The 13,476-nt window shown below is 37.3% G+C and overlaps 2 protein-coding genes across 2 annotated transcripts; one reads left to right on the top strand and one right to left on the bottom strand.

Annotated features, from left to right (window-relative positions):
- Positions 1–227: 227 nt before the first annotated feature.
- On the top strand, positions 228–1,541 carry LOC107759839 (LOB domain-containing protein 38). Its single transcript, XM_016577852.2, has 2 exons — positions 228–643; positions 802–1,541. The coding sequence occupies exons 1-2, from the start codon at positions 460–462 to the stop codon at positions 1,245–1,247; spliced, it is 630 nt and encodes a 209-aa protein (XP_016433338.1). The 5' UTR covers positions 228–459; the 3' UTR covers positions 1,248–1,541.
- Positions 1,542–11,466: 9,925 nt separating this feature from the next.
- Positions 11,467–12,507, bottom strand: LOC107759836 (uncharacterized). The gene is made up of 2 exons (XM_016577849.1): positions 12,148–12,507; positions 11,467–12,027 (listed from the first exon to the last, which is right to left on the bottom strand). The coding sequence occupies exons 1-2, from the start codon at positions 12,505–12,507 to the stop codon at positions 11,467–11,469; spliced, it is 921 nt and encodes a 306-aa protein (XP_016433335.1).
- Positions 12,508–13,476: the final 969 nt, after the last annotated feature.

Below are 13,476 nucleotides of genomic sequence, written 5' to 3'. Positions count from 1 at the left end.
CGTAAATTTGGACATAAACTTTTTAAGTGTTTTCAAACAAAATTTATATATTTGAAAACTATATAAAAATACTATAAATCACGATAATTAGCAATTCAAAACATCTAAAAGACATGAAAAAAATCACGGTCAAATGACTCCTAGTGGTGCAATAAAAAGCTTTTTTCAAAAAAAAAATTTGGTCCGAGCAATAAAAGAACTAACACAAATGAACTCTAGTTAACTGCACAGTCTAAGTGACAAAAGGAAAAAAAAAACTGATGGTTAGACTCCTTTATATGTACGCACTTCATTCTCCTTGCCATGTCCATACTCTTCTTCTCTCTCCTATTTCTTGCTTAGTTTCTGTATTGGGGCAAAGAATTTGATCTTTGTCTCCACTTTCCTCCTTATTGACAACTCTTAATCTTTCTTCATGCCCTAAGCTAGTGAATAAGCTATACCATATATTTTTTAATCATGAGTTGTAATGGTTGTCGAGTCCTTAGAAAGGGATGCAGTGAAAACTGTATTCTTAGACCCTGTTTGCAATGGATTGAAACTCCTGAAGCTCAAGGCCATGCCACCATTTTTGTTGCCAAGTTCTTCGGTCGTGCCGATCTCATGTCCTTCATTTCCGCTGTCCCTGAAAACCAACGGCCCGGTATGTACACTCTGAGCATAATTTTTTTTGCACTGTTAGCATAACTTGTGTACACTGTCATGTACACAAGTTAATTAAACTCAATTTCTTTTTGTTTTCTTCATCTAATCTCTCTTCTATTTTTTGTTTCTGAAATGAGAGATTGGATGTATTGGTAGGTCTATTTCAATCCTTGCTATATGAAGCAGCTGGAAGGACAGTAAACCCAGTGAACGGAGTTGTGGGACTATTATGGACCGGCAATTGGCACGTTTGTCAAGTGGCGGTGGAGACAGTCCTCCGCGGCGGCACGTTAAGCCCGATACCGGAGTTATTTGGTAAGTCATCAGAACTTGATGAGGAATCTGAATGCACAAACGTGTTTAAGCTTCTAAATCATACGCGATCGAAGATGCAAAAGCGGCGTCGTTCGTCAGATGAAGCAGCAGCAAAAGTGTTGCAGTTGGAAAATCTTGATCTCAGTTTATTAACACGAGGTTTTCAGAGTGAAATCGTGTATAGTCCGTCAAGAAATTCAGAGGAATCTGTAACCACTACGTGTTTCGAGAGTAGTCTTGGAGATCATCAAGGAAAACAACCCAGACTCCTGAGCTTGTTCACTTAGGTTTTTTATTAACTTGAAACCTTTTTTTTTTTTCTAATGAGGAAGGGTTTTTTTTCCGGAATATAGATTCTGGTGAGGTTTTTTGTACATTACTGGCTCAGGATTCCCCTTTCTTCAACCTTTTAATTTCTGATATAGTACAAGAAAGTAGAAGCATGCATGGGGGAAAAAATGAAAGTTTGCCGGTGATTCCTTCTTTTGCTGTTCTTTTTGTTTCTTTGCTTTCTTTTTGGTGTCTAATAACCACTCTAATGAACGTTGGACATGAATAGAACGATATGTTTACTGATCTCACTTGTTTTAAATTGTCAGACACTGAATGATCGATATTGTTTTTCTTGAGTTTAACTTCTACTCAATGACAGTGTGGAGGAACTTTTACAACATTAAGTCATAAAATATAATTACAGATAACCATTTAAAAAAATACTATGATTAGTAACTTAGAAAATAAAGCATGTTACTTAGCTTGCTAAACATGTTAAGCAAGTCTATATACAGTATATATATGTTAAATCAATTTTCCTTATATTTTTTATTAATATAGTTGAATGTTTTCCTGTTTCTTGAAGTAATGGCGTCCTGATCCTATTTTTTATACAATAACCCAGTGTACATACTAGATATGTCAAAGGAAGAAAATAAAAAAAGAGAAAAGAAAGAAGCGGCCGATGGTGCTATTTAGCTGAATATGCTTGACGTTTAAGTTTACCAAGTCTAACTAAGATAAGATTTTGGATTTACAAGACATACATTTAGTCACCATTACATTACCAAAAACGTAACTTGGAAATCATTGTCAAAGAACCCTAATCTGTATTTATGTTTGGAAAAATGGGAAGCTTCAAGGTTTGATCATGCAAATGAAGGTGGCTGTTGCGAAAGCCAAATGTATATAGTGTGAATGAGTCACAACTACTATATCAAAAATTATGGCAGCCACTAAATAATAAATAAGACAATAATACAACAATAAAAGGAATACTAGAATTTACAAGGTTCGGCCAATTTTGCCTAATTTCTCGGACACAATTAATATTTTATTCCACTCCAAAATACAAGTCAAATAATACTAAAGAGAGAAGATACAAATGTCTTAAGGAGATGAGAAGGCAAATGAGAGGTGTGTATAAATCCTAAACATTAGGCCTCCTTTTATAGAGAAAAATTCCCAAACAAAAGTGTCAACCACCGATGTGGGATATTTGACAACTTCAACAAATCTCCACCTTGGCAAAATTCCACATCTTCAATTTTCTCTCAATAACAAATTTTGGCTGTGTCTTCATCTTCAATCTTCAGTGTTCAACAATGTTGAAACTTGACCGCAGTCACCACTTTTGTTAGCATATCAGCAGGATTCTCTGTAGTATGAATTTTATTCACCGTGACTCCACCTTCTTCTATGATTTCTCGTACGAATTGATATTGAACATCAATGTGTTTCATCCTTGCATGATAAACTTGGTTTTTCGCTAATTGAATGACACTTTTACTATCACAAAAAATTATGATACTTTTTTGTCTAATACCAAGCTCCTTTAGCAACCCCTGAAGCCAAATTGCCTCCTTCATAGCCTCTGTAATAGCCATGTACTCTGCCTCTGTCGTAGACAAAGCAACTGTTGACTGCAAAGTAGACTTCCAACTAACTGGTGCAATTGCAAAAGTAAACACATAACCAATAGTTGATCTTCGTTTGTCCAGATCACCTGTAAAATCTGAGACACAATATCCAACTACAGACTGATTGTCTTCCTACTCAAAAACTAACCCAACATCTACAGTATTATGAAGATACCGTAGAATCCACTTCACAGCTTGTCAACGCTCATTTCCAGGATTATGCATATATCTGCTAATAACTCCAACAACTTGTGAAATGTCAGGTCTCGTACAGACCATTGCATACATCAAGCTACCAACAGCATTTGCGTATGGTACCTTTGACATATACTCTCGTTCAGCTTCATTTTTTGGCGACATAGTAGTGCTTAGCTTAAAATGGGGAGCAAGTTGAGTACTAACTGGCTTAGTCTTCTTATCTATGCCAAAACGTTGTAGTACTCTTTTCAAATATTCTTTCTGAGATAAACAGAGTTTCTTTGAACGTCTATCTCCTATTATCACCATGCCAAGAATTTTCTTTGCCTCACCTAGATCCTTCATCTCGAACTTCTTCTTCAGTTGAATCTTCAACTTATCAATTTCTTCCGAATTCTTGGAAGCTATCAACATATCATCAACATCTAGGAGAAGATATACAAAGGAACCATCTTTAAGCTTGCGCAAATACACACAATGATCGTATTTGCTTCTCTTGTACCTTTGCCGCAACATAAACTTGTCAAATCGTTTGTACCATTGTCTAGAATTGTTTCAATCCGTACAACTTCAAGTTTGCACACAATATTTTCCTTTCCAACAATTTTGAATCCTTCTGGCTAAGTCATGTAGATTTCGTCCTCCAAGTTTCCATGTAAAAGCGCAGTTTTTACATCCATCTGAACTCGTTCCAAATCCAACTATGTTACCAAAGCCAACATAATTCTAATGGAGGAATGTTTTACAACTTGAGAAAACACTTCATTGTAATCAATTCCCTCCTTTTGAGTATATCCTTTGTCCACTAATCTTGCTTTGTAGCGAACATCTTCTTGGTTAGGAAATCTCTCTTTCTTTGCAAATACCCATTTGCACCCAATTGCTTTTTATCCCTTCGGGAGATTGGCCAATCTCCATGTATGATTCTGATAAAGGGATTGTATTTCATCATTCATGGCAATCCTCCACTTATCTTCTTCTGAATTTTGGACTGCGTCTTTATAAGTGGTCGGAACATCATCAACTATAATTGAGGCGGCACAAGCAACCGTCTCTATGAGAGGAACAGGTTTTGTTATTATCCTTTTTGGCCTGCTAGTTGCTATTGATTCAAGTTGTTGTTGAGGTTCCTGAGTTGGAATCTCCCTCTCTACTGGCTCTTCTTCCATAGGATAATCTTCATTTGTTTCCTCCTCTGTTTCTTGTGTAGGAAAAATAAATTTTCACTCAAACTCCACTTGCTTAGAAGCACCCTCATTTTGTTTGGTATCTTCTGTTACCTTATTTACCATAGCAGATTCATCAAAGGTAACATCCCTGCTGAATATTACTTTCTTTGTCATAGGACACCATAAGCGGTATCCTTTGACTCCAGAAGTAATCCCCATAAAAATAGTCTTCTTTGCCCTTGGATCCAATTTTGACTCTGTCACATGATAATATGCAATTGAGCCAAACACGTGCAAATAGTCATAATCTACAGCAGGCTTTCCATACCATTTTTCAAATGGTATCTTGCCGTTAATAGCAGTAGATGGTAGACGATTAATGAGGTGGCATGTATATGTAATTGCCTCAGTCCAAAATTCTTTGCCCAAGCCAGCATTGGACAACATGCACCGTACCTTCTCCAGTAAAATCCGGTTCATACGTTCTGCCACTCCATTCTGTTGTGGAGTATGTCTGACAGTGAAGTGTCGGATGATGCCATCATTTTCACAGACCTTATTGAAATGATCAGTTTTGTATTCACCTTCATTGTCTGTGCGAATACACTTGAAGTGTCTGTTCGAATACCTTATTGAAGTGTCTGTTTGATTCTCCACCATCGTTTTTCATTTGAGAAAAATTCTCAACACTTCATCTTTGCTCTTCATTGTATACACCCATACTCTTCGGGAAAAATCATCAACAAAGGTTACAAAATAGTGCTTCCCACCCAATGAAGGTGTTTTGGAAGGACCCCAAACATCAGAGTGTACATAATCCAAAATGCCTTTAGTATTATGGATCGTTGTACCAAATTTAACCCTTGTCTGTTTCCCTTTGACACAATGCTCACAAAACTCCAAGTTGCAAGCCTTTACTCCTTTTAACAATCCTTGATTTGATAGAGTTTTCAAGGATTTTCCTCCAGCATGTCCCAAGCGCATGTGCCATAGCTTGGTTGCTTCTGCCTCTTTGTCGTCACTGGATGTTACTGTCGCTGTCCCAATAACTGTACTGCCACGATAGCGGTACATATTATTGTTCTTCCGATTAGCCTTCATTACCACTAGTGCACCGGAGCATATTCTCATCACTCCATTTTCTGCAATGATTTTGAACCCTTTTGATTCTAGGGCTCCCACAGAGATGAGATTCTTCTTCAAACCCGGTACATATCGATCATATGTTAATGCTCTGATCATTCTATCATGGTTCCTTAATCGTATTGAACCAATGTCATATGAGGTAAGAGGGTTGTTGTCTACTGTGTGGATGACTCCATATTCTCCTTCTTGAAAATCCACGAGCCAATCCCTGTTGGGACACATATGATAGCTACAAGCTGAGTCCATCAACCATATATCTGATGATGTTGATGACTCTGTTGTAACTAATGAGAAGTCTGAATAATCATAATCAGCTACATTTGAATCCATAATGGTCTTTCCATTGTTATGTTTGGCCTTATTTTTCAACTTCGGATAGTCTTTCTTCCAGTGCCCCTTTTCTCGACAAAAGCACATTCATCTTTGCTGGGTCTAGATCTTGACTTGGATCTTCCCTTCTTTGTGCTCGTTTGATTTTGAGGACGACCCACCACACCCAGTGCTTCTCCTTCTCAGCCCTTCTATTTTTCTCCCTTTCTTTGTTCATAGATGTACAAAGCCGAACAAACTTCTCTAAGAGAAACTTTGTCATTTCCATGGAGTAGAGTAGTTTCCAGATGCTCGTACTCATCAGGAAGTGACCCCAACAATATCAAGGCCAAGTCACCATCATCAAAAGTTGCATCCATATTTTGCAAATTTGTGACCAACTTATTGAAACTGGTGATATGTTCATTCATTGTGGTACCAGGAACATAGGTGAAGCAAAACAGTCTCTTCTTCATGTACAATTTATTTTGACTGTTTTTCTTCAAAAATTTATCTTCCAGTGCTTTCTATAATTTACTTGTAGAAGTTTTCTTTGTGTATGGATATTTCTGCTCTCTAGCAAGGTAGGATCGAATGGTACCGCAAGCAACACAGTTGATAATTTTCCAATCTTCTTCTCCAATAACATCTAGTTTCTTTTCTTCAATGGCAAGATCTAGCCCTTGTTGAAAAAGGACATCTAGAACCACGTCTTGCCACATTCCAAAATGTCCTGACCCGTCAAAAATTTCTACCGCAAATTTCACATTTGACACAATTCTTGCCATAAGCGAAGATGTCAACGATGACGTATTATTGACACTTGATGTAGATTCTTCTTGTTTATTGTCTCTCATTTTTGACACAAATATTATTTAATAACTGACAACACAAATCAAATTTTTTTCTTTTCTAATGTGGAAGATCAAACTATGCTGCAACCACAGAGCATACTTAGACAGTACATTGGCCCAGATACCAATGTTGCAGAAGCCAAATATATATAGTGTGAATGAGTCACAACTACTATACCAAAAATTATGGCATCCACTAAATAATAAATAAGACAATAATACAACAATAAAAGGAACACCAAAATTTATGAGGTTCGACCAATTTTGTCTACTTCCTTGGACACAACCAATATGTTATTCCACTCCAAAATATAAGTAAAATAATATTAAAGAGAGAAGATACAAATGCCTTAAGGAGATGAGAAGACAAATGAAAGGTGTGTATAAATCCTAAACATTAGGCCTATTTTTATAGGGAAAAATTCCCAAACAAAAGTGGCAACCACCGATGTGAGATATTTGACAACTTCAACATTGAAACTACTAATTAATCATGTTTTATTTTAGTTGAGACTAAGCTTTTTAGTTGAGAATAAGCTGACAAAGCAAAAATTCTAGTTTGATCATAGCCGATGATACAGAATTAAAATTATGAGAATAAAATGAAAGCAGGTTGTTTTGTAGCTGGAGCTCCTAGTTGATGGGAAAGGGTGTCAGAGCCGATATATATGCCTAAGAATTGCGTGGCGAGAAGGTTGTACGCATTGATCTGATTGTAGGAATCCATATATAGTTATCCAAATATAGTTAAACAAAAGAAAAGAAACGAGATTTTGATTTCAAAAGCTACGAAAAGAGCATTTCCGATATTCTCTTCCACAACCTTATTTGCCTCGCCTATTTTTTTCATGAACATGGGTCAATAGATTTAACTTGTTATGATGGAGATTGTAATATTTTAGTCACTGTTCTTTGCATTAACTTTTTCTAAGAACTTAATTAAATTGTAAATGGAGGGACCTGGATCTGGCATTGGGCTTGGTCCAAGATAATAGGATATGGAGAAAGGCGGCTTTTGGAGTGAGTAATGGGGCGTTCGAGTAGTCAATTTGTACGTGTTATGTGTGTTTTTTATTAAAGGATGAGTAAGGGAGGACCTATTGATGAAATTTGAAGCTACCCTTTGTTGGGAAAAGAAAATACTACTGAGTACTTGTTAATACTTGTTAACATCATCAGAATTCATTGCATGAAGATGAAAGAAGATGGAACCCTAGAGTTCCTAAATCGTTTAGAAAGAGAAAGAAGAGCCCCTTTATTACTTTTGTCTGGAATATTCTAATGACTCGTTACCAAAATACAACAATATATATGATGTCCCAAAAATAAAAATGAATGAAATAAAAAATTGATAAAAGCTATGTACATAAGGTTGGCTTGATGGGCTGCTTTGTTGACACTGTTGGGTTGTGCAGCTGTTGCTTGTGTTGGGCCTGTTGGGCCTGGTTAACACCCCCTCCCCCCTCAGGCTGGAGGGTAAAAACACACCAAGTTTGTGAAGAATACCATAGTAAGGCTGCCTAGGGAGAGCTTTAGTCATGATGTCTGTGAGCTGGGCAGAGCTGGGAACAAAATGTAAAGAAATAAGGCCTGAATTCAGGCATTCACGTAGATAATGACAATCAATCTCTATGTGTTTCGTACGTTCATGGAAGATAAGATTCTTGGCTATGTGTAATGAAGCTTGACTGTCACAGTGAATAGGAACAGGACTCTCAATAGGCAGACCAAGATCACCCAAAAGTCAAACTAACCAAGAAACTTTAGAAATAGTCTTCCTTAAGGCCCTGTACTCAGCTTCAGCTGAAGACAAGGATATGGTGGGTGCTTCTTGTTTTTCCATGAAATGAGGCTACCTCCAAGAATTATAAAAAACAGAGAGATTTGCGAGAGATAGCACAGGCAGCCCAATCAGAGTAAGAATAACCAAGGAGTGAAAAATCAGAACTGTTGGACAGTAGAATACCTTGAGCTGGATCATTCATAAGATACCTTAGGACATGTAAAGCAGCCTGCATGTGAGGCATTTGAGGCTTTTGAAGAAACTGGCTCAAGTCCTGTACAGAAAAAGAGATAACTGGCCTGGTGTGTTGAAGGAAGTTGAGTTTACCTATTAATCTTCTGTAGGTGCTGGGATCAGTTAGGGGTTCTCCCATGTCTAAGACCAGTTTGGATGAAGAATCCAAGGGAGTAAGAACAAGAGTGAAATGCTGGCAATTAAATTCAGCAATGAGATCAGTGGCATACTTCTGCTGAGTCATGAGATAGCCTTGAGGATGTTGTGAAATTTCTAACCCCCAAAAATGGTGCAATGTGCCCAGGTCTTTGATCTTGAATTGAGAATCCAAGAAAGACCTTAAGGAAATCAATTCTGATACATCATCCCCAGAAAAGAGTATGTCATCCACATATACAACAAGGACCACCAGAGAACTAGAGGTTGATTTGGTGAAGAGAGAATAATCATTGACTAGAAATGTAGCCTTGAGATAGCAGGGCTTCAGACAGTTTTGAAAACCACTGTCTAGAAGCCTACCTTAGGCCATAGAGAGACTTCTTAAGTCTGCAAACCAGTGGTGGAGATATGGAAGAAGAAGAGATGTCAAGCCCTGGGGGAACTTTCATGTAAACCTCCTCACTTAGGTCACCATGGAGAAAGACATTGTTGACATCAAGTTGAAAAACAATCCAACCTCTCTTAACAGCCAAGGTTAGCATACATTTAATGGTGGTCAATTTGACCACATGGGAGAAGGTCTCAGTGAAGTCAATGCCTTCCCTTTGAGCATTACCCCTAATGACCAGCCTGGCCTTATACCTTTCAATAAAGCCATCAACTCTTTGTTTGATCTTGTAGACCCATTTACAAGGAATGGCTTTCTTGTTGGGAGGTAGAGGAACAATGTTCCAGGTCTGGTTTGCTTCAAGAGCCCTAAATTCTTGTAGCATAGCCTCCTACCATGCAGGGTTTGATGATGCTTGCTGGTAAAACTGAGGCTCATGCATATGATGCTCACTAAAAATAACCAAGGAGGGAGCAGGAAGTGAAGCAGAATTGCAGACATAATCATTTAGGTAGATAGGTTTGTTAACTGTTCTAAGAGATTTCTAAAAGGAAGAGAATTATGAGAAGGTAAAGGAAGTTCAGTGGGTTCAGTGGGTGGACTAGGAATTGTAGAGTTGGGATACTGAATGTTGGAGATGACAGGACTGGGAGGAGAAGGAGAAGATGTTAAAGGAGGCATAGTAGTACTGGGAGTAGAAGAAGAGAGGTCTTGAGTAGCAGAAGGATTGAGAGGATTTGGAGATGGGGATTCAGTAAATGATTGTTCAACAGAAGGAAATAAAGAGGGAGGAGAAGAAGAGTTAGATCTGTAACGAAAAACATGTTCATGAAAAACTACATCTCTAAAACAAAAAACAGAAGAACTAGAAAGGTTCAATAACTTGTAACCTTTTTTTTCTACAGGGGTAACCCAAAAATAAATAGGAAATAGCTCTTGACTGAAATTTATCCCTGCCAACCTTGGGAGATGTTGTAAAACAAAGATACCCAAAGGATTTTAAATGTTCATAAGCAGGCGGACTACCATGTAATTTCTCATAAGGGGAGAGGTTGAGAAGAAGAGGTGAGGGCATTCTATTGATAAGGTAAGTTGTAGTAAGTAGGCATTCTCCCCAAAACTTGACAGGAAGCTTAGACTGAAATAGAACCGTGGCCACTTCCAAAAGGTATTTGCGTTTTCTTTCCACAACACCATTTTGTTGTGGAGTGTGAGAAATGGTTGTTTGATGAAGAATACCCTTATTTCCAAAGAAATTAATGGCTTCAGTACTATTCCCTAATTTAAAGGTATTATCTGACCTAAAAGTATGGACATTTTAATGAAAATAAACTTTGACCATGGATGTAAATGCCTTAAGGATAGATAGAGCATTACCCTTACAAGAAAGAATATGTGTCCAGGTTACTCTAGTATAATCATCTACTAGAGTAAGAAAATACCTGAACCCATTATATGTCTTTGTGTTATAGGGTCTCCAAATATCAATGTGAACAAGTTAGAAAGGAGCAGTAGACTGTATGAAATTGTCATGAAAAGGTAATCTTTGTTGTCTAGCCATTGGGCAGATTGAACAAAGGAAAGATTGTTTAGAAGAGACTTGTCAGACAAATAAGGAATAGATCTCATTTTGTGAAAAGGTATGTGACTAAATCTTTGATGCCAAAGCAAGTCCATTTTATTGATAGTGGATGTTTGATTACAAGCAGAATCAACAACAATTTGATTACAAACAGAATTATCACTAAGTAAAGGTTGATTGAAACAAGGAGTAATAGAACTTGGCTAATTACATGAAACTGAACTAGGATTTGTTATAAAGGCAGCAAGAGAAGATGGAAACAGATCAACATCTGATGTAGATAGTATAATCTCCCAGCAGCCTTACCAATTACCAGTGGCCTCTTCAGAGAAAGGCCGCCCCGTAAAAGACAATTGGTTTTGGTAATTACTGCTATACAATCCAACTATGTGATAAGTTGACGAATATAAATCAAATTGAATTGGAAATAAGGTACAAGCAGAACATTCACCAGTATTATGTCATGTCTACGATGTAATGAACCAGTTGATATAACTTTTACTTTATATCTATTGGGTAAAGTAACTAGAAAGGGTTTAGGTAAATGTGTGAGATTATGAAGGAGATGTTTGTGTAGAGTCATATGGTTAGTGGCTCCTGAATCTAAGATCCAAGGTTGTATACCTAGATGTGAAGATGCACATGCATGAGAAACAGGATAATCAGCAGCATAGGCATTAAACAAACCTGCAAAGTGAGCAAAAGAAGAACCTTTTGTGGAGGAAATATCAGGAGACATGCCAGTAGAGAGTTGAATTTGCTGAAACATACTCAGGAGAAGTTGGTATTGCTCCTAGGTGAAACCATGAGCTGAATTATCAGAGGAGGCAACATCAAGAGAGCAAGAAGGAGGGACATAAGGAACTTCAGTCTGGACACAAGATGCTGACTTCTTGTTCTTGGTGAACTAAAATCAGCAGGAAAACCATGCAACCTATAACATTTGTCCACAGTATGTCCAGTTTTCTTGCAATACTTGCAGGACACAGAATTTGCATTCCTTTTGGAGTCAAAATTGATTCTCTGAGTGAAGTTCTTGTTTGTGTTATTGAAGGAGTTGGGAGAGGCCAGAAAAGAAGCAGAATCACTAGTGAAACTGGGAGCATGAGGTGTTTCTCTCTGACTCTCATCTTGTTGCAAGATGGGATATACTTTACTTATGGGTGGTAAGGGACTCATCATCATGATGGTGCTTTTGACAGTAGAATAAGACTCACTTAATCCATTGAGGAATTGAAACAACTGTTGATCCTCAATGAATTTGGGAAGAGCTCCACATGAACATGTAGGTACCACATAAGATGAATTCAGTTCATCCCAAAGCTTTCTAAGCTTAGTAAAGAAGTTAGCTATATCTTAAGAGCCTTGCACAGTTGTACTTATCTCTCTCTGAATTTTTAGACATTTCGACCCATTGGACTGCCCAAATCTCTCATTTATGTCTTTCCAGACCTCTTTGGCAGTCTTAAAGCACATTACACTTGTGGCAATCTCTCTTGATATAGAATTTATAACCCATGACTTCACCATATCATTACATCTTTCCCAATAAGGAAAATAGGGTGAGTTTGGGGTAGGTTGGGCAACTCTCCCATCTAGGATCCCTAGTTTATTTTCGGCAGATATGGAAGTGAGCATGCTATTTCTCCAAAGAACAAAACCTGTCCCATTAAAAGGTATTGAAACCAATTGAATACCAGGACTGTCTGAAGGGCGGACATACAAAGGGTGAGAAGGATCTAAGGTAAAAGTCACGAAGCCTCCAGAATTGGAGGTTGTGGTATGATCTACAGTATCATGAATACTAGCCATGCTAACAATTTCAATGAAACTATAAAATCATACTTAAAAAAAATACTAGAAATTGAAGTTGATATGAGACGAAACTACAATTTTCACATGAAAATCACAGGATGTTCCTCATTCATGGAAAGAAATAAGTCCTAAATCTGTAGATGGGAGATAGGAAGAATATTACCGATATTGCGAGCAAAATCCGAACATAAACCCTAGGACGAAACTCAATCGGAGCATAAAGTGTTGAGAACCGCTGAATTCCGGCAATATAGCATCCACAGAGTCGACGTTAAGCCAAAATCGTAGAAATCCCCAATTTTCTCTGAGAATATCTTACCTCAGACGAAAACCTCGATTTCAACAAACCAAACAAAAAGATGAAAACTCCAGTCAAGGGTGACGTCGAAGTGAAGATGAAGGTGAGCTGATACCGAAACCATGCACTGATACCATGTTAACATTACCAGAATTCATTGCATGAAGATGAAAGAAGATGGAACTCTAGAGTTCCGAAATCGTTTAGAGAGAGAAAGAAGAACCCCTTTATTACTTTTGTCTAGAATGTTCTAATGACTCATTTCCAAAATACATCAATATATTTGAAGTCCCAAAAATAAAAATAAATGAAATAAAAAAATTGATAAAAGCTATGTACATAAGATTGGCTTGATGGGCTGCTTTGTTGACACTGTTGGACAGTGCAGTTGTTGATTGTGTTGGGCCTGTTAAGCTAGGTTAACCATACTTGGTGTTTGCACGAAACTAAAGTAATTAATTAATTTTAAAACTCACAAATAAAATTAAAATACATAATATAGTTTATTTATAACAAAGAGAAATTTATATATATATATATATATATATAACACTTATTTTACATAATTACATTCATTTATTTGATACAAACATAATCATAAAATACTACAGTAAATAGTACTTTTCATTGAAAAATCGGAGTGCGTGGGAGAAGTTTGTTTTCCGCAT

The sequence above is a fragment of the Nicotiana tabacum genome, chromosome 3 (assembly GCF_000715075.1).
Source record: "Nicotiana tabacum cultivar K326 chromosome 3, ASM71507v2, whole genome shotgun sequence".
NCBI classification, from domain to species: Eukaryota; Viridiplantae; Streptophyta; class Magnoliopsida; order Solanales; family Solanaceae; genus Nicotiana; species Nicotiana tabacum.
Note: the sequence above shows the minus strand (reverse complement) of the source record. Positions and strands in the feature narration are given on the sequence as shown.

Excerpts from the sequence above, each read along its gene's own strand:
- LOC107759839 (XM_016577852.2), top strand. The coding sequence starts at position 460 with ATGAGTTGTAATGGTTGTCGAGTCCTTAGAAAGGGATGCAGTGAAAAC. Across the intron at positions 644-801 it reads CCCTGAAAACCAACGGCCCG|GTCTATTTCAATCCTTGCTA; the intron begins GTATGTACACTC and ends ATGTATTGGTAG.
- LOC107759836 (XM_016577849.1), bottom strand. The coding sequence starts at position 12,507 with ATGGCTAGTATTCATGATACTGTAGATCATACCACAACCTCCAATTCT. Across the intron at positions 12,028-12,147 it reads GCTTTAAGACTGCCAAAGAG|CTTAGAAAGCTTTGGGATGA; the intron begins GTCTGGAAAGAC and ends TTCTTTACTAAG.